The 24,748-nt window shown below is 35.1% G+C and overlaps 1 protein-coding gene across 2 annotated transcripts in view; it reads left to right on the top strand.

Annotated features, from left to right (window-relative positions):
- LOC138175799 (inositol 1,4,5-trisphosphate-gated calcium channel ITPR2) overlaps window positions 1-24,748 on the top strand; it is a 529,022-nt gene that overhangs the window by 457,361 nt on the left and 46,913 nt on the right. For both annotated transcript variants that reach the window (XM_069106292.1, XM_069106291.1), the window contains 3 exons: window positions 2,397-2,527; window positions 4,201-4,366; window positions 11,573-11,733. In XM_069106292.1, the coding sequence (XP_068962393.1) occupies window positions 2,397-2,527; window positions 4,201-4,366; window positions 11,573-11,733 (458 nt within the window). The remainder of the gene's footprint in view (window positions 1-2,396; window positions 2,528-4,200; window positions 4,367-11,572; window positions 11,734-24,748) is intronic.

The following is a 24,748-nucleotide window of genomic DNA, read 5'->3' as shown; positions in this document are numbered from 1 at the left end:
AAAGTCTTAAGTCCTCAGTTGAGTCACAAAGTACAAAAGTCAAAGTACTCCACCCCTGGGTAGTCTCAATTGGAGATTAGTTTCCAATCATAAGCAAAGTATATCCACCTGGTCAGTCACAAAACACAAAGGCCATCCACCCCTAGGTCACAACTAGGTTACAATATCATCACAGCATTCAATATCCAAGGAGGGGTCTTTTCTTCATCTTGACCAGAGGCAAGTTCTCAGCAGTTTCTGTTCCTGGGAAGACAAGGTTTAACAAAGACACAACATAGATACACCTTGCCAGCATCCTCATCAATTCACTCTCTGCCTGTGAAGTCAACCTAGACATAACAACAAGATCTGAGGAATCAGCACAAATCATCAGTACAGTCCTGGGACCCCTGAAAACATCAACAAGACTCTCTTCCAGGATTTCTGTAAACATATAACAAGAAAATCCTCTTTCAGGGCTTCTGAACCAATAGCAAGGTCCCAGGACTTCTGCAACAACAGTGATGTCCTCCATCAGCAGATGAATCTGACAAAGTAACAACCAAACAGACAGACCAAATACCGGCACCCCAGTCATGCTTCCTCCTGGTTCAGTCCTCAGTTCTCATTTGTCTCTCTCTCCAGCAGTAGAAGCAGCCTCCAGATGCTGGCTCCCAGGAGTTCTTTGGGCCTCTCTCTATCCACAGCACCAGCTCCTCCTAGTTCACCCTCTTCTCATCACATCAACAAGTCCATTCCATTCTGGGGTTCAAATTCCATTACCATTATAACATATAAATTGATGCAGAATGAAGTATGAAGAATTAAGACAACAGAAGTCCTCTAGAGTCAAGATTAGTCATTGCATTGATGTTCTGATGTCTTTAAGTGTTTTTCCTCCTTTATGTCATCATGTGTTTTGTTATCTTGGTTCTCTTTACTTCAGTCTGCTTGAGTTCAAGTTTTCCCACATTTCTGACTTTTTTCTTATTCATTATTGCTTATTATGCAATGACATTTAATTATATTTATATATAAGTACATATAAAATATATGCAGTATAAGTATAAAGTAAATGAATGAAGATATATACAAAGAAGTTAAGATGGTATGGGAGGCAGGTCACTAGCAGTTGGAGGGATAAGAAACAGGGAGATGTATGCTGGAGGTGCTTGCAGAACATTGGAGGATGTCCATTGAAGTCCAAATAGAAGTGATTCCCTATAGAAGGTGAAATCCTTTTAATGCTTCAATTTAGAAAATGGCATTTTGAGTTTTTAATTGTAGAACATTGCTCAGTATCTTAAGCAACATAATCATTCAAATGAGTTTGATATAACTCTACACATGAAAAAGTAAGTGAATGGAAAATTATCTAGATTATAATATATAATTGGATACATAGCCCCAAAAGAGGAACATCAAAACATATTCTAGTAATGAACAATGAGATGAATCTGGAATTGAAAATGAGGAGGATGCAGATGATATGATGGTTTACACGGAGCAGGGATCCTTAACCTTGTTTTGTATCCTTGACCTCTTTGTCAGTCTGGTAAAGCCTATGGATCCCTTTTCAGAATAATGTTCATAAATAAATTAAACAAAACAAATAGGATTACAAGGAAATCAATTATGCTGAAATATAGCTATAAAAACATTTTTTTAAAAAACAAATTACTGGGCTCAGATTAAGAAGCCCTGTTCTAAAACATGTGGACTCTTGCTACATAATTTCAAATAACTACTTAACTGTTCTATTTATTTCATAAAGGAAATAATAGTTTCCATATGATACCCATTCTTAAATCTAAGTCACTGAGAATAATCATAAATTTTATATGAGTATATAAAATATAATATAAAGAATATAATTTTTTTTCTGTTTTCATTTTTAAAATAATGGAGTCTTGTGTCACGGTATATGTTTTTCTTTTCCCTACCTACCTACCTAGCCTCTGCCAGACAAATAACTACAAAGTCAAAACTGAATGCCAGGTATTTGAGAACCAGCTGACAAAGGAAATAGCTAAAATATATAGCCAATTAGACAAGAAGATACAAATGAGCAAGCAATGTTAGAGAATTCACTTTCAGTCAGCACTTAATTACATAGTCTGACTCTTAGACTACTTGCATCATGTACTTTATTACATTATTTTTCTCTATTAACTGTTAATTTCCTCTAGAAGTGTGGGAAACCCTTTAAATATTGTATATGTGCCAAGTGGTCAGTATGCACTGGTTGATCCATGTGCAAAGTGCCTGCTACCATAGCTAAAATTAACAATATGTGTGACTTAAAAATGCAACAGTGCAACTAAAATTTTAAATGCTGCAGTGAAGTTCTAAGAAAACATGCAGAGGATATATTGAAAATGTTTTATCTTCAGTGTTGAATATATTTGCTTTTGTAGTGGAAGATGATGATGAAGATGGGATAGAACGGACCTGTGACACACTCCTGATGTGCATTGTTACTGTGTTAAACCAGGGCCTGAGGAATGGTGGTGGTGTAGGAGATGTTCTGAGAAAGCCTTCTAAAGATGTAAGTGGATGGTAAAGTACAAAATGAATCCTGTGAACCTCACTGATAACCAATTTCTATAATACATAGAAAGAACTTTAACAGCATGTTTATTTTTTTCTTCATCTGAAGTCAGTCACACTATATATAGAAACATATTACAAGGGGAAAATATTTTCATTGTTTTATAAAAAATGGATAGAAAAGAATTCATAAAAGATATTTGAAGTAGGTCTATCTACATGACCAATAAAATAAGTAGTTAGTTTACTTAATTAAAATAACTGGTCAGTTGAATGAAAACAATATTGCATAAGTCAGCCGACTGATTTCATTGTCTCAGATTTGATTGTTTAATAATCAGGGTTGGGGAATGTGGCCTTGCTTATATATATATATATATATATATATATATACACACACACACAGAGGAGAGAAAGAGAGAGAGAGAGACAGAGAGAGACAGAGAGACAGAGAGAGAGAGAGAGAGTTAGATTTCTATAAACAAGAGGAAAATACTGTAATGTTTCACTTTGTAGACCTGAGTTCAAATCCTGGCTCTGACACTTACTAGCTTATGACTCTGAGCAAGTCAGTTGATATTTGAGTCTCAGATTCTTAATCTGTAAAGTGGGTAGAATAGTGGTGATGATGAACATGCCAGTGCTACCTACCTCACAGGTTGTAATGAGACTTTCAAACCCTAAACTATATATAAATTTAAGTTAATTACCAAAAGGCAAATAAAAGTCAATTTATGTGATAATTTTTAAAATTTTCCTCGAAGATGCTATGAAACATTGATCTTGTAAAAACTTGAAGATTCTTTCTTCTATTTAAAGTAGGATTTAAGAAATGTTTCCTTGTTAGATTTGTATATTATAACTAGAAATTATGACCCATAGTTTGTGTTCTTTAATAGAACTGGTGCCCACTATGCAACACAGCTTCTGTCTAAACTGTAGGGGTTGGGTTGTGGGAGTTTTAATTATTATATAATTCTTTTTAAAAATTCCAATTTTATTTTATTTTTAACTCCAAAAAAGTTGAGAAAATGCAGTCCCTCCATCTATTTCTTGAAGAAGTTTGGGGCTATAGACATCAAATATTGCTAATACTGTCAAGACTCATTTGATGTGTTAGTTTTTCATAATTTCTTTCTTTTCCCTCTCTCTTTTAAAATTTCTTTTAATAGATGTAGCTCACTGTGTGTGGGGTGGGAGATACATTTGGAAATGGAGGAAAAAATCATTCTTCCTATTGGAAATAAGGCTTAAGCTAGGTTATGCCTTCGGTTTAATATTAGGACAAGAAAACAGTCTCTGGTCAAGAGGTTTGCAGGGAATAAAATAGTCTTTAAGGTAATGAGAAATGCTCCTTCACTGGATGCTGACATTTGAAACTGACAACTGCCTTGTATTCTACTTCTGAAAAGTGAACATCAAATGCTAAAGGTACAACCACTGTGGTAAAGGAGTCAGGGACTAATTGTGTATTTAAAAAGAGAATCACTTCATTGGCAGGAATAAAACTACAAGCTAAAAAGAAATAGAACAATATGTGGATATCTGGAAAACTCTCCATTCTCTTTAAGGAAACAAAAACACCCCAACTTTGCCATGTATTTCATGTACAGCCTGGACCTTTGACTTGACTGATAATTACTTACCGTGAAAATATTGTCTTTATTTCAGGAACCCTTGTTTGCTGCTAGAGTGGTTTATGACCTTCTTTTTTATTTCATTGTCATCATTATTGTTCTGAACTTGATTTTTGGTGTTATCATTGATACATTTGCTGATCTCAGAAGTGAAAAACAGAAAAAGGAAGAAATTCTAAAGACAACCTGCTTCATTTGTGGTATGTGTTTCCAAGATACAAAAATAATAGATGAAGAAGTCACTCAGCAAGACTGTCTAGATCGAGTAATGATCTTTTATCATGCAGATTTTAAAAAATATATATTTTTACACTCACGTCTTGTCAGGGTTTAGGTAACTAGGCCTGACATTTTTATACTCTATAAATAGGAATGAATTACCATCTCTCTATTAGTATAGTTAATATTGTACAGTTTGTATGATTCTTTGACTATAGGGTATAATTCATTAATGACAAGTGTGAAAAGTTTTAATGTATTAATTTGTCAGTTAAATACTTGAGTGATTTTACATTTAGTTAGTATTACAGTTAGATTTAAATCCCCCAAAACGTCATTTTGGTTTCCACTGGTTCCTTTCAGTCTCTCACCCTTTACTTGCCTTCTTTACCTTTTTTACAACCTCACTGCTACTGAACCTGCCCTTCTCTCTCATCTTGACCATTAGTTTCTTGACATCTGTCTATATTCTCAGTAAATCATTCCGTTATCAGTTTTACTTCCCTCCCTACACATTCTGAATCCTATCGCCAGAAATTTCAGTATAATTTTCTATAACATTTTAGAATTCCTTTCCAAACCTTGATATTCTTTGATGTCATGGTTTCCTCTGCCATTCACTATCTATGTTCCAGGATGCCAAAAACTGCTAGAGAAAGTTGTGAAGCTTTGGCAATTGGGATAGGTATTGAACCTGTCACTTCATTAGTTTTGATAACTCCATCTACTAATGCAGTTCAGCATGACAATCTTAGGGGATTGCCAGGAGCAGAGAAATTGACTTTTTCAGAGTCATACCACAAAGATATGTCAGAGATGAGTCTTGAACCCAGATTTTCCTACCTCTAAGACTTTTCTTCTAACCATGAATCCACCAAAAATTCATATTGTATAGTATCAGCTAGGCCTTTAGTACACTGTTCAGCAGTTCTTTTTCTCACCTCATTTATTCCCTATCACATTCCCCCGGCATACATTTTAGTCATTTTCTACCTTATTCAAGGCAACTAAGTGGTTCAGTGGATAGAGTACTGTACTTGGAATCAGGAAGATTCATCTTCATGAGTTCGAATCTAGCCCCCAACACTCACTACTTGTGTAAACCCTGGGCAAGTCATTTAACCCTGTTTGCCTCAGTTTCCTCATCTATAATGTGAGCTGGAGAAGGAAATGGCAAATCACTCTACAGTATTTTATACCAAGAAAACCTCAACTGGGGTCACGAAGAGTTGAACACAATTGATCCACAGCAATACTTTATTCAAGTTTCTAATTCCCTTTATACCTTCCACAACCTTACTTTCCTTTTTTTTTTTACCAAGAAGATAAAGGAAATGAACTCTTTAGCTTCCTATACTCTATCTCAAAACATTTTTGTTGTCACCTACTACCCTGTACTTCAGAATTTATATATCCTTCTTGCCATTGTGTATACCATTCTTTTAGCTTAGAATTCCCTTATCTCAATCTCAGCCTATGAGCCTATTAAAATCCTACCATTCCTAAATCCTACCTTGCCATGTCTTCCATGAACTCTTCTCTAGTCATTTGGTCAGGCAGTGAGCTCTTCTTTGGAAACTTTCTAGTACTGGCAGATAGCATTTACATGGCATTTATCACATACTGACTCTTATTGCAGTAATTTATAAACATCTCATAGAAGCAGTGTTATCTAAGGAAAAGAAGAATGAATTTATAGTCAAGTAGCATAGATTAAATCCTAACTCTTTCATTTGCCTTCTATTTGATCATCTGCTAATCACTTAACCTCTTTACTTCAGTTTATTCATATCTCAAAAGAGCCAGATGATTTCTTTGGTCCTAATCTAAAGTTTTATGATTCTTATGTAAGGAAAAATCTAAATATAAACTTCTTAGACATAGACATATGTGTATACATTTATACACATATGAACACAAGCATATACATGGTTATATACACAGATAATGGGTACCTGCAGTATATAAACATGTCTACATGCATATGCAGTGCATCAGACATACATGTGTGGACATATGTGCATGTGTCTACACTCAGATATATGTGTGTTTAGATTCAGTTCAACTCCACAAGCATTTACTATGCACTTACCATGTACAAGGCATATATGATAGCTATTATGGTAAAAAAAAATGAAAATAAACCAATCCCTGCTCTAAGAAAGCTTATATTCTGTTGGAGGAAAACAATATTGGCACAGATAAGTAAATACAAAACAGGTAACAAAGCAATTTCAGGAGGGGATATTGTGCCAACATAGTATTCATGGTGCTGATGGTGACTGTAAATATGCCAGAATAGTTCTCAAAAATGTAACAGACTCTCCATATAGAAGATAGAAGCAAAACATTTATTCAGATACCAGAAAACTGAATCCCAACAACAGAAAGTCAAATCCATCATAGTAACAAAGGCATTGATACACCATAGCACAATATGAAGCACATCATCCTTTTGGGTTTCCCACAAACCAACACTCACAAACCTAGTTGTCTCCCTGGGTGTGTCCTCTCTTTCCTCCAGCTCTAATGGCTCTGATTCCCAGCTTCCTGTGGGCTCTGTTCTACCCTTCAGAAAACTCCTCCTACTACTGAATGTGATTACATTCAGCCTATTAGGGGGCATGGAAAATCTTCAAATCAGGGAAAGTCTTCAAATTCCCTTATGCTTATTAAGGGGCAGGGAAGATCTTCAAATTCCCATTACCATAACAGGGGAGAACTAAAAATAGCAAGAATCAGGACAGGCCTCTTGTAGGACATGGCATGAAAGGAACTCAAGATTCTTTCTATAAGGCAGAAAGGAAGAATGAGAGTATTCCAGGCACTGAGGTGGGATATACAGTATCATGTATAGACAATAGTAAGTAGACCAATTTGACAAGAATAAAAATGTGTAAGAGCCAATAATATGTAATACTCCTGGAAAGAATGGTAAGAGACAGATTTTGAAGGGCTTTGAACACCAAATAGAAGACTCTCTGTTTTATCCAAGAGACAACAGAGAGCCATGAAAACATTTTGAGAGGGGAGTAACCTTGTAAAAACTGTGCCTCATGGATATTAATTTGGCAGCTTTGTGGGAGATAGATTGAAGAGAGTAGAGGCTGAGTGCTAGGATATTAAGTGCTAGGATATAGTCCAGATTAATAATAATAAAAGCTTTAATTAAGTTGGGGGTTGTGTGGATAGAAAAGAGATGAAAGAAAGAGATATTATGGAGGAAGAATTTACAAGATCTGGCAACTGATTGGATATGAGGGGTGAGGGAAAAGGAATAGTAAAGTTTGATTCCTAGGTTGTCATTTAGGGTGATTGGAGAAACAATGGTACCCTGGACACAAATAGGGAAATTAGGAAGATTGGTAGGTTTCAGGGTATGTGTGTAATAATGAGATATGATTAGACCTGCTGAGTTTGAGAAACTTAATGTGATACCCATCTGGAGATACTGAGAAGGTAGTTGGAGATTCAGAACTAGAGGTCACTAGGGAGATTAGGGCTCAATATGCAAGTCTGAGAGCCATCTCATAGAGATAATAGTTGAGCTGATGATAAACTGATGAAATCATTTAGAGAAGATGGCCCAGGACAGAGCCCTGGAGTATACCTATGCATAGGGGAAATGAAATGTATGATGATCCTGCAAATATTAATCAGATTTGTAGTAGGAGGAGCAAGAGATGTTACTGTCACAAGAACCCAGGAAAGAGAGTATCTAAGAGGGAAAGGTAACTCAACAAACAATTGTTGATAACTCAGCAAACAATTATTCGTGCTAAGTATGTTCCAGGCATTCCGCTAAAGGCTGGAAATATAAGAAGAGGCAAAAGATAGTTCCTGCCTTTGAAGTAAAGCACAGTTTAATGGGGGAAAAAACAAGTAAACAAATACATACAAACTATATATAGAAGAAATAGGAGATGATTAACCTTTGTCACCCTCAGTTTCCTCATCTATAAAATGGTGATATTAATAGCACCTATCTTAACAAGAATGTTGAGGAACAAATGAAATGAAATGTAAAGTGCTTTCCAAAATTTAAAAACCTATATATATGATGTTGATGATGATGATAATGATTTTTATTTTCTCCCTTTAGGCATTAGGAAGGGAGTGGAACCATGTCTTTGGTCTTGCTCTAGCTTAGTAGTCAAGTATATTGGTGGCCAGAGGCAGAGTCAGGGGCTGGATGCTGGACTGAAGATCCCCCACAATGTCTAAAGCAATGTACTGCATATAAAAATCTTTTAATAAATATTTGTTCAGCAAATAAATGTAAGCATACATGCTCAATGTGTCAAAAAGCAGTCAGTGTTAGGCAAGGTCACTATGCTTAAAAGGCCTTACTCTAAAAGTAGAAATAAGAGAGACAAGCATTTCAATATAAATGTGTATGAGTAAATGCAGTGTTTTGTACATTTAAATAACTCCAGGCTTGCTCTAAAACAGTATTAAAGTACTGTAGGTATGTTCCTAAATTTTTTAAAAATTTATTTGTAACTTCCCTAAGCATAGCAATTGCAAGAATGATATCAGAGCTAAGAATGGCTTACAAGTTATGAAAATGTGTTACAGAATGGATGGAATGATTCAGAGAGCATCCTGGAAGAACTGGAACACAAGTGCCAATTTAAAGAGAGATTATATAATATGAGAACTAAGAAGTCAGACATTCTCTCATATATTGATTGACCAAAGTTCAGAGTTAGAAAAGGGTGTAGTGAGTACAGTGATAGAGTAAATGGGCTTGTCTCATTTGAAGACAATTATTATATGTCTACATTTGACTCAGAAGGAAGTCTTCAGAGAATTATTTAGCAGAGTGATGTAGTTAGAGTGAGCATAGAAAATAATTTTGTTTATAATCTGAATACTGTTTCTAAATGATTGGAGCATGAGAGATCACTAAGAAAGGTATTGCAGTACCAACTATTACAGAACCATGAGGAAAACGATGAATCGGACAACACGGAAGGGAGGAATTAAGTATCTCCTAAAAGCAGTTGGTTTTTTATTTTGTCTTATTTGCCATCATCAGATATCTGTCCTATCATGTAGGTAGGATCCCAGTAAAAATCCCTCAACCTCAGTTAACCTTGCTTTCTCTCTTTCTCAGCACCAATTGGTATATGTGCCTACAGATTTGCTGAACATAGTTGCCTAAATGAGAAGAAAGCCACATTCTTATGCTGTATTAATTAAGGCAGTTGAATGGTACAGTGGATAGAGAGCTTGGCCTGTAGGCAGAAGGTCAGAGTTCAAACCTGGCCTTGGATATTTACTAGCTGGGGGACTCTGGCAAGTCACTTAATCTCTGTGTTAGTTTCTTCATCTATAAAATGAGGACAATAATATCACCTACCTTCTGGGGTTGTTGTGAGGATCAAATGAGATAATACTTGTAAAGCTTTAGCACTAGCCTAGTGCTAAAAACCATAGTGCTATAAAATACTGACTATAATTATTAATAAATCATTTATAGACCTTGAATCCCATCATAATGAAAATTGCTGATACAAAATATTCATGTTAGTAAGGGGGTCAGGTGTTCCAGCATTAACCATTCACATTCCAGGTTTTCCATACAAAGAAAGGGCATAGTTAGTCTTCATTGAACAAGGTTTTTATTTTCATCTAGTGTATGTAGTAAGTGCTTAATAAATATTTAGTTGACTTTAGTGGGATATGTTATCTAATACAATAAAAAGTCTTTGAGAGCAGGGACTGTTTCATTTTTCTTTGTATCACCAGTGCTTCCCCCACTCTCTGCCTTCTACCAGATCTATAATTTAATTGCTTTAGGGAACTACCTAGTAGGAAAGCTCATTCCACCAATGTAGATTTAATAACCACTTTGCACTTAAAGAGTTTCCAGGAACACTGAGGGGGTTTGTGGCTTGTCCAGGATTACACAGCCAGTATGTACCTGAGGAGGGACATGAGCCTAAGCAATCAATCAACCAGCATTTATTAAGTACCTACCACATGTCAAGAATACAAAGAAAGGAAAAACAATCTCTTGCCTCAAGAAGCTTATGTTCTAATGGAAGATACAACATGAATATAAATAGGTACATACAAGACACATACAGAGTAGATGTAAAGTAATCAGGTCATTCTGACTCCAAGTCCAGCTCTCCCTCTATTATACCAATGCTGTGTCTCAGAGTAAGCACTTAATTAGTACTTATTGACTTTAATTGCGCTGTTATCTCTATAACAATTTTTATAATGCTGTTCATTTATTATTTAATGTCTTCTACATGACTATGAAGTGTTTTATTCCCTTTTTTCTAATAAAACATGTGAAATCCAGAGAAACTCTGTAATTTTTCTAGGGTTCATGTGGAAAACTAGATAGTAGAATGAAGAATGGAATCAGCTGCTTGGAGGTATCACCAGTATTCAAACTGAAAACCGCAATGAATCTCAATATTCCATTTTCTTTGGGAATTCAGTATTTTTCTGTATATATTTTTCTTTTTAGCTCCCATCACTTTTTTCCATGTTTAACTTTTTAAAAGGAGTTTTACTGTTTAGTTTCTATTCTTAGTATCCTTCTAGGATCTAAAAATGTACTCTGAAAATTGAACAACTCTTACTGAAAGAGAATAATATTCCAAAGTGCTAGATAAATTTCTAATATATTTCATTACATTTTGCTAACTACAAATAGTTTATATTTCTCTCTCAAATACCTACTTTCTGTTACCTGGTAGAAGAACAAATTTTTAGCTAAACCAAAAATACCAGAAGATTATGAGTTTTCCTAATCCTAGATAAAATGACATTGTTTACTAGTATTGATGCATCCTTATTTTAGACTTGTTTCCCTAATGTGCCACCTTATATAAAACCATAGTCTAAAAATTACCTCCAAGTGGCATATACACTTTTTTAACATATTTTGCTGTCTGTAAATAAATGACACATACTAATAAAAAATAATGCATAAAAAAGTCAGGTCTAAGATTAACAAGTATTAATGTTTCTTATTTTTGGAGGTTTCTTATAGCACTTACTTTACAGTTGTAAACCTTAAAGTGCTAAATGAATACAAAATTATTATGTTGCTTTTAATTAAAGTAATTAAATGTATGTAAAAATCATGATTCCTTTATTTATAAGAGTTATGTTGCTTAAATTGCAAGTTATCTATTTTTCATATTTTGTGCATTTTTCAGGACTTGAGAGAGACAAGTTTGATAACAAAACTGTATCATTTGAGGAGCACATTAAGTCTGAACATAATATGTGGCATTATTTGTACTTCATAGTTCTGGTGAAAGTTAAAGACCCAACTGAATACACTGGACCTGAAAGTTATGTAGCTCAAATGATTGCGGTAAGTCATCCAAAAATTTTAATGTTGAATATCAGTGGATCTGTTTTGTTTTATAGTCATTTCAAGCTTTGCCAACCCCCATCTTCAACATGGAAGGATTTAGAAATGGTCACTGAAAAGTTTGAAATGGGACTGCTAATATATAAGAAACACTAGTACTGATTATGTGTTAATCATTCAACAAGTTTTTATTAAGTATGTATTGCTATGTTAGGCACTTGGGAGACAGAGGCAAAAAAGAAACAGTCCCTGCCCTCCAGAAGCTGATATTCTCTTATATGCATTAGTATAGGATGGGGACTGGATGTGTAGTTACTATGGTATAGGGAGGAAACTGCAATGTAGATGTACAATATAGATGTGCAGTCTACAACCACAATGTAGACTGGCACCTTCTCTGCCACTTATAGTCTTAGAGAGTTGCTAGAGCACTAAGAATTTAAATGCCTTGTCTGGGATAAATGACCTTGCCAGTATATGTCAAAACTTGGGAACCCAGGTTATTCTGATTCTAAGGTTGGCTCTCTAGTTACCATACCATTCTGGACATAAACAAGAGGCAGTATGATAAAGTGAATAGAGGGCCTGCTTTGGTATCATGAAGACCTCCATGCAAACCCTGATTCTTACCTAGACCAGTTGGATATATGACAGTGGTTAAATCTTTTGATCCTTTTAGTGTCTCATGAAGCTTTCTAAGATTATAAATTATAAATGAATTGCCATTGGTGAAGGGAGTTTCTATATCAGAAGTTATCCATACTTATAAAATAACAGCTAATAGCCAGGTAGAACAATAGATCACACATGTTTAAACTGCTACAGTATAATAAAAAAGACTGTCACTTAATGTGGTTGCTAGTGAAGGAAGTACCTATACCAGCAACACAATGGATTCTTGAGATAGAATAGTACTTGGTACTAATTGCTCCTATACTTAGAGCTAGATGAGCTCATCTATTTGGATATTCCCTCCCTTGATACAAATTATAGCTCATTATGCCTTTTGTTTTTTGGTGCAGCTCATATTTTTCCCTAGGTTCACTATTGAACATGCTAGGAACCTTTCTCACCTTTTCCCAATATTTCAAGGTTATTAATATAGCCCTAGTATTGTCCATCGATTATCCCTTACTCTAGACATAGAAATAGCCCATGTTTCTAGGACACATTACCTTGATGACATCCATTTGTACCATTCGTTTTTATATAGTATTGCCTTCCTCCAAGCTTTTCTATTTCTGTCTATGTTACTCATTTTTAATTCTTCAGAGACCTAATTCTCCATTCTATTAAAGGAGATGACAGGTAGACATATTAGAAAAAAGTCTAATGCAAATGAGCTGGAGTCCTGAGTTATGCATACAAAGTAGTTTTAGGAGGGGGTGCTCTAGTTTACCAACAGGTAGACTTTTGTTGTAAAAGTGGAGTTATGAATGAAAATTTGAAACTGTATCACCTGATACAACTATCAGGGAGTTATATAAAGGAAAAGAACCTTAAATAATTCTTAGGAAATGATTCTACCTATATTAGAGAAATCAGAAAAGCATGAACATGCTAAGTTTTGGGAATACCATACCTCCATCTCCCCAAAGTTGTTACCTCAACTATTTGAATTTTTTTCTCTGCTATTATATTTCCAAGCTGGAAGTCAGGAGACTTGGGGTTTAGTCTCCATCCTGCCACTGCTTTACTCTCTGGCCTTGACCAAGTTCTTTAGTCTCTTAGGGCCTCAGTTTCTTCATCTGTAAAATGAGGGGGTTGTATAAATCAATCTCTAAGATTCCTTCTAACTCTAACAATATGATTCTATAATTATGAATACCAGAATCCACATTAATATTCATGGAAAATATATTAATCTTTCTGCTCTGGGAATTGGATTTTTCTGATAAAACACACTAATGCATTTCACATTAGTCCTAATGGTAAGAACTCTGAACTGTAGGGTCTGAAAAATTAACAGAATTTTCACAGCACAGTTTTCTTACCTTCAAACTCAAAACCAAGATGTCTAAATATCTCCTTTCTATTAACCAAAATTAAGATAGAGTACCTCCTTTACTGATAAGATTAAAACCATTTGATGTGAGCTTCCTTAGTTCTCCTTTTGTATTCCCCCAAACTCAGCAGCACCTTTTTTTCCCCTACCTTCTTTATGGGAAGAGAAAAGGTATTACTCTTCCTCACTAAGGCTGATCCCACTAATGGCCCCCATGATGTCATTTCCTCCTACTTCTACCTTTAGAACCTTGCTCCAGTAGTCATCCTTTCTTATTCTTGCATCTTTAATTTTTCTCTTTCAGCTGGCTCCTTCCTATATGCCTAGAAGTGTCCTTAGGCCTTTTCAAAGATCTCAATAGCTTCTTAGAATTGTTTCATTTTTGTATTTGAATCCCCAGCATCTAACATTGGGTCTGGCATATAGTAGACACTTAATAAATGCTTTATTGATTGATTCTAACCCATCTACCTACTGTCCCATCTTTTTTCTCTTGTTTACTGCAGAAATTCTTAGGATGATGCCTGTAACAGATATCTGCATTTCCTCACTTCCCATTCCCCTCAGTCTTTGTAATCTGAATGTTCTTCCTATCACATGACTAAAGCTAATAATATATTTATTACCTCATGACATCAATATAGTATTGTTTTATATTGCTAATTGACTCATTTTTACTTAAGTTCTTGCCATATATGTGTACATATTTTTAATATTGACTTATCACAGAATCACAGAATATCTGAGTGAAGAGACCTCAGAGACCACCTAGTCCCAACTCATAACAAAAATTAATAAATAAATAACCTTGGTCTTTAAGCTCCCTCCAGTATGTAGGAACCCACTGCCTTTCAAGGCAGCAATTCTACTTTAGGTTACCTCTAGTCATAAGGAAGATTTTCCTTACAAAAAGTTTTACATGTCTTTTTGCAATTTCCACCTATTGCTTCTAGGTTCTGCCTCCTGGGGCCAAGCAGAACAAATTTGATCCCTCTTCTACAGGACAGCCAGTTGCATATGTATCATGTTATTCTTTTTCCTAGACTAAACAATTTTAGTTCCTTCAACAATTCTTATATGATATAGATTCAAGGCCCTTTCCTTTATATCCTAGATAACCTTCTTTAAATAGTTCCCAGCTTATCAGAATCCTTCTTAAACTATGGTATCCAGAACTGAACACAGTACTCTGGAGGTGATATAACCAGGGCCTACTACAATGGGACTATTCCCTTCCTATCCCTGGAAACTATGCTTCTCTTAATGCAACTCAAGATCATGTTAGCTTTTTTGGGTGTCATACCATATAGCTAGCTCTTATTGAGCTTGCAGACCACTGAACCCTCCAGATCTTTTTCAGACAAACTGCAGTCTAACCATGCCCCTGTATATGTATGTAATATACTGTATACATATATCTTCTGTACTAGATGGTAAGATCCTGCATCTCAGGGATCATTTTAGTTATATTGATTTGTATCTCTTTCTCTGCTTAGAAGAGTTTCTTACATGAAGTTGTTACATGAACAAATGAATAAGAAAAAGCCCTATATATTAGAAAGAGAACTGGGTTTGGAATCAGAGAACATTGGTAGAAAGGACCTAGTAGTAAGTCCTAGCCTTTCAACTTGCTAGCAACTTGTCTCTGGGCAAGTCACCATACTACTCCTGAGCCCGTTTCCTAAATTATACTAGAAAGGGCTTGAACTCTGCTGTCCTTTTGAGGATGAATACCACATTACCAATATCAGTCAAGACCCCATACACTGAGGGCAATTTCCTATTTAACTAAATTGAAAAGAGACCCATTTACCTACTCCCTTTATCCCCAATTACACAAGGAATAAAAAGAATAAACAATTTTCCAGATGTTCTTTTGTCATTCTGCAACCCCAAAGCAATTTTGTTTAGTTAAACCATATTTTCAGGTCATAACTATTGGAGAGGAAAATATTTTGGCTCATCAAAGATTGATTTGCATTTGGAGATCTGTGCTACACATGTAGCACCCATTATCACCATTTGCTATGATAATTTCCTTAGTATTATGTGTCACAATTATGAAATTAAGTGTTCTGATTCTATTTTATAATTTATACTAATTATATAATTGGGTATAATTATATAACTGCTCAATTTTCCACTAAAACCTAATTTAAAGAACTAAGAAATTCATGAGATTTTAAAAACTTGTTTACACTTTAAGGAGGGAAACCTATTGTCATTCTAAAATTGGATCAAGAAGTCAATATATCAGTTCTTCACTTTCCACATTATTAATGCTAATATGTTGGGAGATCCTTGAGCTTCTAGTTAGAGACTTCCTTGCTTAATCTATTGCCAGAATTATTTTATTTTATCTTTGTTTCTAATTTCCATGTGTGTATTACTATGTTTTTTCATGTAAACAAATACCAATTTTCTAATCTAAATTTATGTTTGGGAAATGGTGATTAAGGGAAGCAAGCAGTGCAAGTCAGTAGTAGAACCCCAAATTGAGCCTTTTTCTCCTAACTTATATTCTAGTACTAATATCATTAAACTATAATGTCTTTTAGTAGAAGAGCAAGAGATTTTCCAGAGTTATATTTTAAAAATTCATGTGGCAAAAGGGAGATAAAATTGAAAAAGTATTAGCTAGGTAGTTAATTAGCTCTCCTGACAAAAAATGACATACAGGTAAACTATAAAGCAGTATGGTATAGTAGAAAGAAAACTGTATTGGTGTCAAGAAAGCCTCAGTTTAGATTCAAAATTGTAATCTTAAGAAAAGCGTTCCAACTCTATGAGCCTTAGTTTCCTCATCTTAAAAAAAAAAAAGAAGAGGCATTTGCATTACGTTATTAACGTATTAAAGCCCCAATATCCAGGGCATCCATGGTATTTCTGCCCCTTTACTTCTAGTTCCATTAAAACAACAAATCAATAAGCAGTGCTCACTTGTATTTAAATAGAAAGGGTCCTTCAAAAGCCTGTTCTATAATCATGTTATGGATTTTCCTTTCTGCTTTCTTGATAATTGAATAGGCAAGAGGTGATCACCTTATGATGACAGGAAGGAAAGAGATTAACTTAAATGGCAGAAATGCTTTTACAGAGCCAAATGGAAACATGAAATTTCTCCCAAGGACTAAAATTATTCCAATATTCCTTCTGTTTTCAAAAGAAAGACAGAAAAAAAATAAAGCTTTGTGATGTCTCCAAAGAGAAAACTAAACCTGCTTTCAGAAAAGGACCAGGTAAATTATAATGAAGAGGTCCCGCTGGGTAGTGAAGTAGCTAACTAGAAAGGAAGACCAGAAATGTGGAAAAACATTCCTCAGAAGGCAATGAATATAGTAAAATTTTGTTTTTGTTTTTTTTAAGGACTTGGACTTTCTAACTACTCAATAGTACTAGTTTAAGCATAGCTAATACTTGTTTGAAAGACATTTTCTTCTATAACGTGAAGACATCTTTCCAACTGCTTTATATTGAAAGACAATAGCAACCAAAAATGCAAAAAATCTGTTTCCACTATGTCAATGTTGCACAAGTTTTTAGTTTTAGTCAGAGCTCCCTTGAATTCAAGGAATACTTGAATATGTCATAGGATAATGGATCTAGAACTGGAAGATATGTCAGAAGTCATCTATTCCAACTTCTTGATTTTATAGTTGAGGAAATGGAGGCCTAAGGAGGTTAAGTGACCCAGTTAGTAACAAAGGAATAAATGAAAAGCATCACCAATTGCCCAATGGACATTTAAAACTGGATATCTTAGAGATATCATAAACTCAATAAGTCTAATGCTGAGCTCTTTCCCTCTAAAACTTCACTATTTTTGTCTAAGGTCATACCTTTAGCCTGAAAGAATGGCAGTACCATTCTTCTAGTGCCTTGGGTTTGTAATCTCAGCATTATCCTGCTTTCACTGTCTTTCATCCCATGTCTAATAATTTATTAAATCTTGCCATTAGTGTCCTCACAACATCTCCCTGATCTAACCTGACTTATTACAATAGCCTCCTATTTGGTCTCCCTGCCACGAGTCTCTCACCACTAAACTCCATTCTGTGTACTGCTATCAAAGCAATTTTCCTTAAAGGTACTTCTGACCATGTGACTTCTCTACTCAACCAACTGCAATAACTTCTTATTGACTCTAGAATAAAATTACTTTGTTTAGCTTTTAAAATCCTATACGACAGGACCCCAACCTATCTTTCCATCCAGATCATATATTGTTTCCCATCTCACACTCTACTCTTCATCCAACTAGTTATCTCTGTGTTTCTCATTAACAACACTTTATCTGACACCTCTTTGTACTAGATGCTTTCATACTCAGAATGCATTCCCTCTTCATCTCACCTCATGGTGTCCCTCTCTTCCTTTATTGTACAACTCAGGCACCATATTCTTCAGGAATCCTTTCCTGATCCCCCTACCAGTGTCCTTACTTCCCAGTAACCTTGTGTTTAACTACTTTGTCTATATTTGTATTTATTTACCTTATATTTTTCATATGCATTTCTATATATATTTGACTCTCCTATTAGAATGTAAGATCCATGGGAAAAGGGATTGTTTCATTCTTTGTTCTTGTATCCCCCATGCCTAGCATAGTGGCTGACATATAGTAGGTCCTTATTTATTGATTGATTTTACACACTTATTATGTGCTCAGTTCCATAAGTACAAATATAAAAGAATGACAGTCCCCATTCTTAAGGAGCTCATACTCTAATGGGAAAGACCACACATATATGAGGTTTCATTGGCAAATCAGATGGAAAGGTCCCATGATTCTTGGGCTGCAGTGGAAAATCAGATGGTAATGCATCTTTTTAGATTATATTTTTGCTGACAAAAATCATATTTAGTACTGAACTTGAACCATTTGACTGTGCCAGAGAAGTTTGGTGTCAAGAACTTTTTTCCTGGGCTTTTTATATCTCTAGTTCCTGAAGAGACAGGGTCCTTATCAGTTGCATAAGCAGTTGCCATATCTTATCTCCAAAGGCAATTTACAAAGTGAGATCTGTACCTGGGTTCTCTGATTCCAGAGAGACTACTCTTTCCATTGTCCCATGCTGCCTAGATAAAAACAAATCGCAGTCAAGGATTTGTGTTCCTGTAGTTTCTACCACTGAAAAAAAGGAATCATAAGGAAAAAAATGGTGTCTGATCTGAGGATCCTGAAATGGAAAAAAATAGCCTCTCACCAGTAAGTTTACCAACTCTGAAAGTTCTGATATGTGAAAGTATGAGTATATTAGACATGATCATTTCCAAGCTCAACTTTGATAAATAAATCTGAATCACGTGAATGTAACAACATGAGTAGCATGGGGTTATTCTGATGCATCTGTCCTTCACTGAATATCCAGGGCAAGATAAGTTTGTTTCTGTTTTGTATGTTGTGACCTCTTAGAAACAATCCTAAAACATTTATTTTAAGTTTATAAAGGAATATCATATCTGTGATTCTCATAACTTTAATAAAAATAATTTTTCCTGTTGTTATAAGGAAAAAATTTGTTTCCCAGTTCTGGTCATCACCGTAAGATCTTGTTCAAATCTCAGTTGGCTTTCTGGAATAATAATGTTCACGTTGTTAAGACTGATACATTTGCTCTGAAAGTTTGGCTTTCTTCCAAAGGATAACAGATGCTATCAAAATGCAAGTTGTGGGAAGAAGTAGTATATCCCGTAAAGCCACACAATTTTTATTAAATGATTTCTAAAAGATTGACATAACCCATATCTCATTATGAGTAATTAGTTTAAAGAATAATTACAGTGAAATAATGCCGTTGTGTTAAGGTCCTATTGACAGGCTAATTTCCTTGGAAATATAAAGATAAGATTAGCAGGAACACCATGGCTCAGCGGAAAGAGCAATGGATAGGGAATTGCAAGGTCTGGGTTCAAAGCCCAATTTTGCAGGTTAGTGACCGGTATTACCTTGGACAACTTCTCAGTCTCAGTTTCCTTATGAAACAACCTCTAAAATCATTTCTAGCTCCAAATTTGAGATGTCCAAATTTGTCCAACCACTAACAACCTTACCCTAATAATGGTGAGGACAATCCTGTGCTCACTCTGTTGGTTATGTATCTCCATTCAACACCAGAGGTCACCCATGTAAAATACCAAGCTCTCTGTGGTCTCATAGAGTTAACTACTTCTTGGAAATCCTACTTATTTTATGGGTGGTGGGGAAAAAGAAAGAAGTCAGGGTACATGTGATTTATCTAAGGGGGTGGTGTTTATAGATTTATTTAGCTCAGTCATTTTGGCTTATATCCCCACTCACTAGGAAAAAATTCCACCTGCTTTCCTTCACTACTGAGTTTCAATGGAACACTGATATATATCAAAGTAGACCATATTTTCATGGAATAACTATAAACAATTCTTTAAACATAATCATAGAAGCAAGAAAAATAAAACTCAAACACAATAACAAACAACTTTCATGTGTTGGGTACTTGATCTCCTCTCAGATCTAGCAGCCCAGACTTTTTTGGTTTATAGGCAAGCAAACCTCAAGAATTTAAGGAGATAGAAGTTTGGAGCAGATGACTTAGAGGACCATCTGGGCTTCATCTCCTTTTTGAGAGTAGCCATGATATCCTAAGTCAGGTGTTAAGTCCTCCAGCCATTTTTGTCTCCCACTTTGGTCCACTCTGTCTTTACCTCCAACTTCTTCCACTGTATATATTCACCAGTGCCTTCATAAGCCTGAAGCTCTTTCGAGGTGGGCGTAACCTTCTTGTGTCACAGTCATACCATGAGAAAACAGCTTTAGGCAATTTTGATGCCAATTTTGTGTTGTTTATCCTCAAATTTCCATGTTGAACACGTTCTGACTAACTTCCCTCAAGATTGATATACTTTCGCCCACATTTCTCTGTCTTCTATGTATGTAGCCCCAGGCTCACATCTAGTCATGTCCTTAGCAAGAGGGAAGGACCAGCAGAATAAAATCAATATATAGTTTTGTCTACAAGAAATTCTGAAAATAATCAGTCTAAGAATTTTGCCCAATTGATTGATAATTACTAAGTCAGCATATTTTTTAATAAAAGGATGGTTATTTGGCCATCTCTTTTAGACCAAAGACCCTCATGGTGGTGGGCTTACAGTTTATATATCCTTTAAAGAATAGGTGTTGCCCAGGGTGGAAATCAACCCTGATTGATGAACAATTAATGAGACAATGAATATTGCAATGAGGGAGTGGACCTGAACTTTAATTATTTAATTCATTTCTAAGTTCCCCTCGGGCTGTGGGCAATATATTCAAAGAGTTTATGCCCCACCCAAACCTGGGCAGAGCATCACTACTCAACCTGGGTGGAGCAAGAAAGTTAGTCTAATCTTTTTATCAGCAATACCCTTCAAGGGACTGAACTTTTAAAAATCAGGACTTTAGAAAAAAGGAGGAACTCTGGATCTCTCCAAATCATTGGTTATTAATAATAATTTTTCTCAAGAGAAATTTCATCTAGAAGAGTACAGAAGAAATATAATGAACTGGTAGATATTGGTCCTATCACTTTACATCACATATAATCAGGGATAATAGTGAGTTCCTCCAAAAAATGCTAATTGCATGTCAAAGGAAAAATCAGAGAAGAAAATTAATATGGAAAAATTCAAGAGAATCACTGATATCAGGAAGATGAAAGAATGTATCACAGAGAAGAAAGGGAAGAATGATGATCACTGAACATTTGGAAGTATATATTATATATGAGATGCTTCCTGTAGAAAGTGATGTTGGACCCACTGAGGAAGAATGAATTCTTGTTCCAAGAATTATATAAAAATCTAGAACAAAAGTTGTTAATGTGGAATTGAAGAAGCAAAGGAATAGTGAGAGCACATATGTATACTAAATGCCTAAATAAACTGTGTCCTACAGTAGGATTACATAATTAAGAGTGGGACAGGACAGTCCAACACCAACTTATTAGAGATGAGGAAGTTTATGTGAAGTGATTTTCCCAGGAGCACACAACTAGTACCACAGCTGAGATTCAATCCCATCTTCTTTGACATCAAACCCAACACCTTTCTGAATATAGTATATTGCTTCTACAAAGAACTGGCAGCTGTGATTTGATTTAGATTAGCTGTGATTTGCTATAGAGAATAGGAAAGATGCTCAAGTATTGGGAAAATTTTGTCCTGGTAAAATTCTAGAGCATGTGATTTAATAGATGATTTGTGAGCATTTAGAAAGTGAATTGATTCACTGTAGGTTTTTTACCTCCTTTTTTTGTTTAAAACATGATTCTGTTTACAACAATGTGATAACCATATCTATATTAAAAGGTTTACATTTGTCAAGTATTTTATAATTTATAAAGTATTTATTTCACAACAACCCATTAAGATAAATGTCATACCTAATATTTCCCTCATTTTGCAGCTGAGAAACCAAAGCATAAAGAATCGAATAATTTGCCCATGGTGACATAGGTGATAAGTAGCAGAGCCAGGAGTTAAATCTAGTTCTTCTAATTTTGGATCCAGTATGATACGCATCTACTGTATAAAGTTTGGTATTGCTATAAGACTTTTTTTTTAATGAAAAGGAAAGAGTGTGGCATAATAAAGAGAGCACTGGATTTGGAGTAAAGACAACTTGAGTTTGAATCCTGCCTCTAGAGCTTAATCATATAACCATAGAAACAGCCTCAATTTCCTCATTTGTATTTTGGGGATAATAATATCAGTTGTACCTGGTTATGAACTAATAAAAGTAAAATATTGTCTTTTTGGGACAAGTAGTATTGAACATAATGAATATAGGAGAACCTGGTATAAAATAACCAGATATTCTGGAAGCAGTGCTTCTACATTCATATAAGTGAAATGACTCAAAGGGAGTTAAGAAATTTCTCCTGCTTTTGGTCTTTCCCTGTTTTGGGCATTTCTGGAGAAGTTCTGTTTCCAGAGCTGTTAGTGAAGTAGATTTCAATAGCACTCAATTCAGTTTAAAAAATGTAACTTTCTGGGGTGGCCAGGTAGCACAGTGAGTAAGAGCACCAGCTCCCGTGTTGAGAAGACCTGGAGATCGAATCCTGGGCTCAGACACTTAGCACCCACCCAGAAAAACCTGGCCGTGTAACCTTGAGCAAGTTACTTAACCCCAATTGCTTAGGGGTGGCCAGGTGGCTCAGTGAGTAAGGGCACCAGCTCCAGTATCGGGATGACCTGTATCAAATCCGGGCTCAGATACGCAGCACCACACCCAGAAATAACTGGCCGTGTAACATTGAGCAAGTTACTTAACCCCAATTGCTTTATAAAGAAAAAAATGTAACTTTTTAAAGATAGTATTTTATTTTTTTCCCAGTCACATGTCATGAAAATTTATAGCATTCATTTTTATAAATTTTGAGTTCCAATATTTTCTACTTCCTTCCCTCTTCTTTCCTCTTCCAAAAATGGTACAGTTTGATATAGTTTATACATGTGCTATCATGTAAAAAATTTTTCTTATTAGTCAAAGTTGTGAAAGAAGAAATAGATCAAAAGAAAAAAAACACGCAAAAAGGAATAAACTAAGCGGAAAAAGCATGCTTTGATCTGCATTCAAAGCACTTCAGTTTTTTATCTGAATATGGACAGCATTTTCTTTCATGAGTCTTTGTACTTGTCTTGGATCATTGTGTTGCTGAGAAGAGCTGAGTCATTTGTAATTTATAATAACACAGTGTTGCTGATACTGTGTATAATGTTTCCCTGGTTCTCCTCATTTCACTTTGCATCAGTTCATACAAATTTTTCCAGGTTTTTCAGAAAACTGCCTGTTCATCATTTCTTATTCCACAATAGTATTCCATTACATTCATATAGCACAGCTTATTCAGCCATTCCCCAATTGATGGACATCTCCTCAATTTCCAATATTTTGACCCCATGAATAGGGCTACTATAAATATTTTTGTACATGATCTCTTTGGGATATAGACACAGTAGTGCTATTGCTAGATCAAAGTTTGGTTGCTCTTTGGGCATAGTTCTAAATTGTTCTTCAGAATTCACAAGTACACCAACAGTGCATTAGTGTCCCAATTTCCCCACATCTTCTTCAGCATTTATTATTTTCTTTTTCGTCATATAAGTCAATCTGTATGAATTTATTCAATGTGTGAAGCATTACCTCAAAGTTGTTTTTCATTTGTCTTTCTCTAACCAAAAGTGACTTAGAGCACTTCTTCATATGCATATAAATAACTTTGATTTCTTAATTTGAAAACTGTTTATATCCTTTGATCATTTATCATTTGTGGAATGGCTTGTGTTCTTGTAAATTTGACTCAGTTCTTTAAATATTTGAGAAATGAGACCTTTATCAGAGATGCTTGCTGTAAAACTTGGTTCCCTGCTTTCTGTTTTCCTTCTAATCTTGGTTGCATTGGTTTTGGTTTGTACAAAAGCTTTTTAATTTAGTATCATCAAAATTATCTATTTTATATTTTGTGATGCTCACTATCTCTTGTTTGGTCATGAATTCTTCTCTTCATAGATCTGACAAGTAGATTATTCCTTGTTCTTCTAATTTGCTTATGTCTAAATCATACAAGGTCTGTCACATCTAACTTTTCTAATATTCCATTTACTTCCTTTGTTTCTTTTTTGTGTTTTGAGAGGGGACACCTGAGGTCCCCCACTAGTATAGTTTTGCTCTCTATATCTTCCTGTAACTTACTTAACTTCTCCTTTAAGATTTTAGATGCTATTCCACTTGGTGCATATATGTTTAGTATTGATATTGCTTCATTGTCTGTGGTACCTTTTAGCAAGATGTAGTTTCCTTCATTAACTCTCTTTTTTCCCCTTCCTTATCTCTTAATTAGTTCTGTTTTTGCTTGTGCTTTCATATCAGGAATGCTACCCTGCCTTTTTTTTTTTTTTTTTATGTCAGCTGAAGCATAATAGATTCTACTCTAGCCCCTTAGCTTTACTCTGTGTGTATCTCTCTGCTTCAAGTGTATGTAAATAACA

This window comes from Petaurus breviceps, unplaced genomic scaffold (assembly GCF_028583685.1).
Source record: "Petaurus breviceps papuanus isolate PSGF00001 unplaced genomic scaffold, PetGlider_PUasm1.0 79, whole genome shotgun sequence".
Taxonomy (NCBI): Eukaryota; Metazoa; Chordata; class Mammalia; order Diprotodontia; family Petauridae; genus Petaurus; species Petaurus breviceps.
The sequence above is the reverse complement of the archived record's forward strand: the minus strand, read 5'-3'. Positions and strand labels throughout refer to the sequence as shown.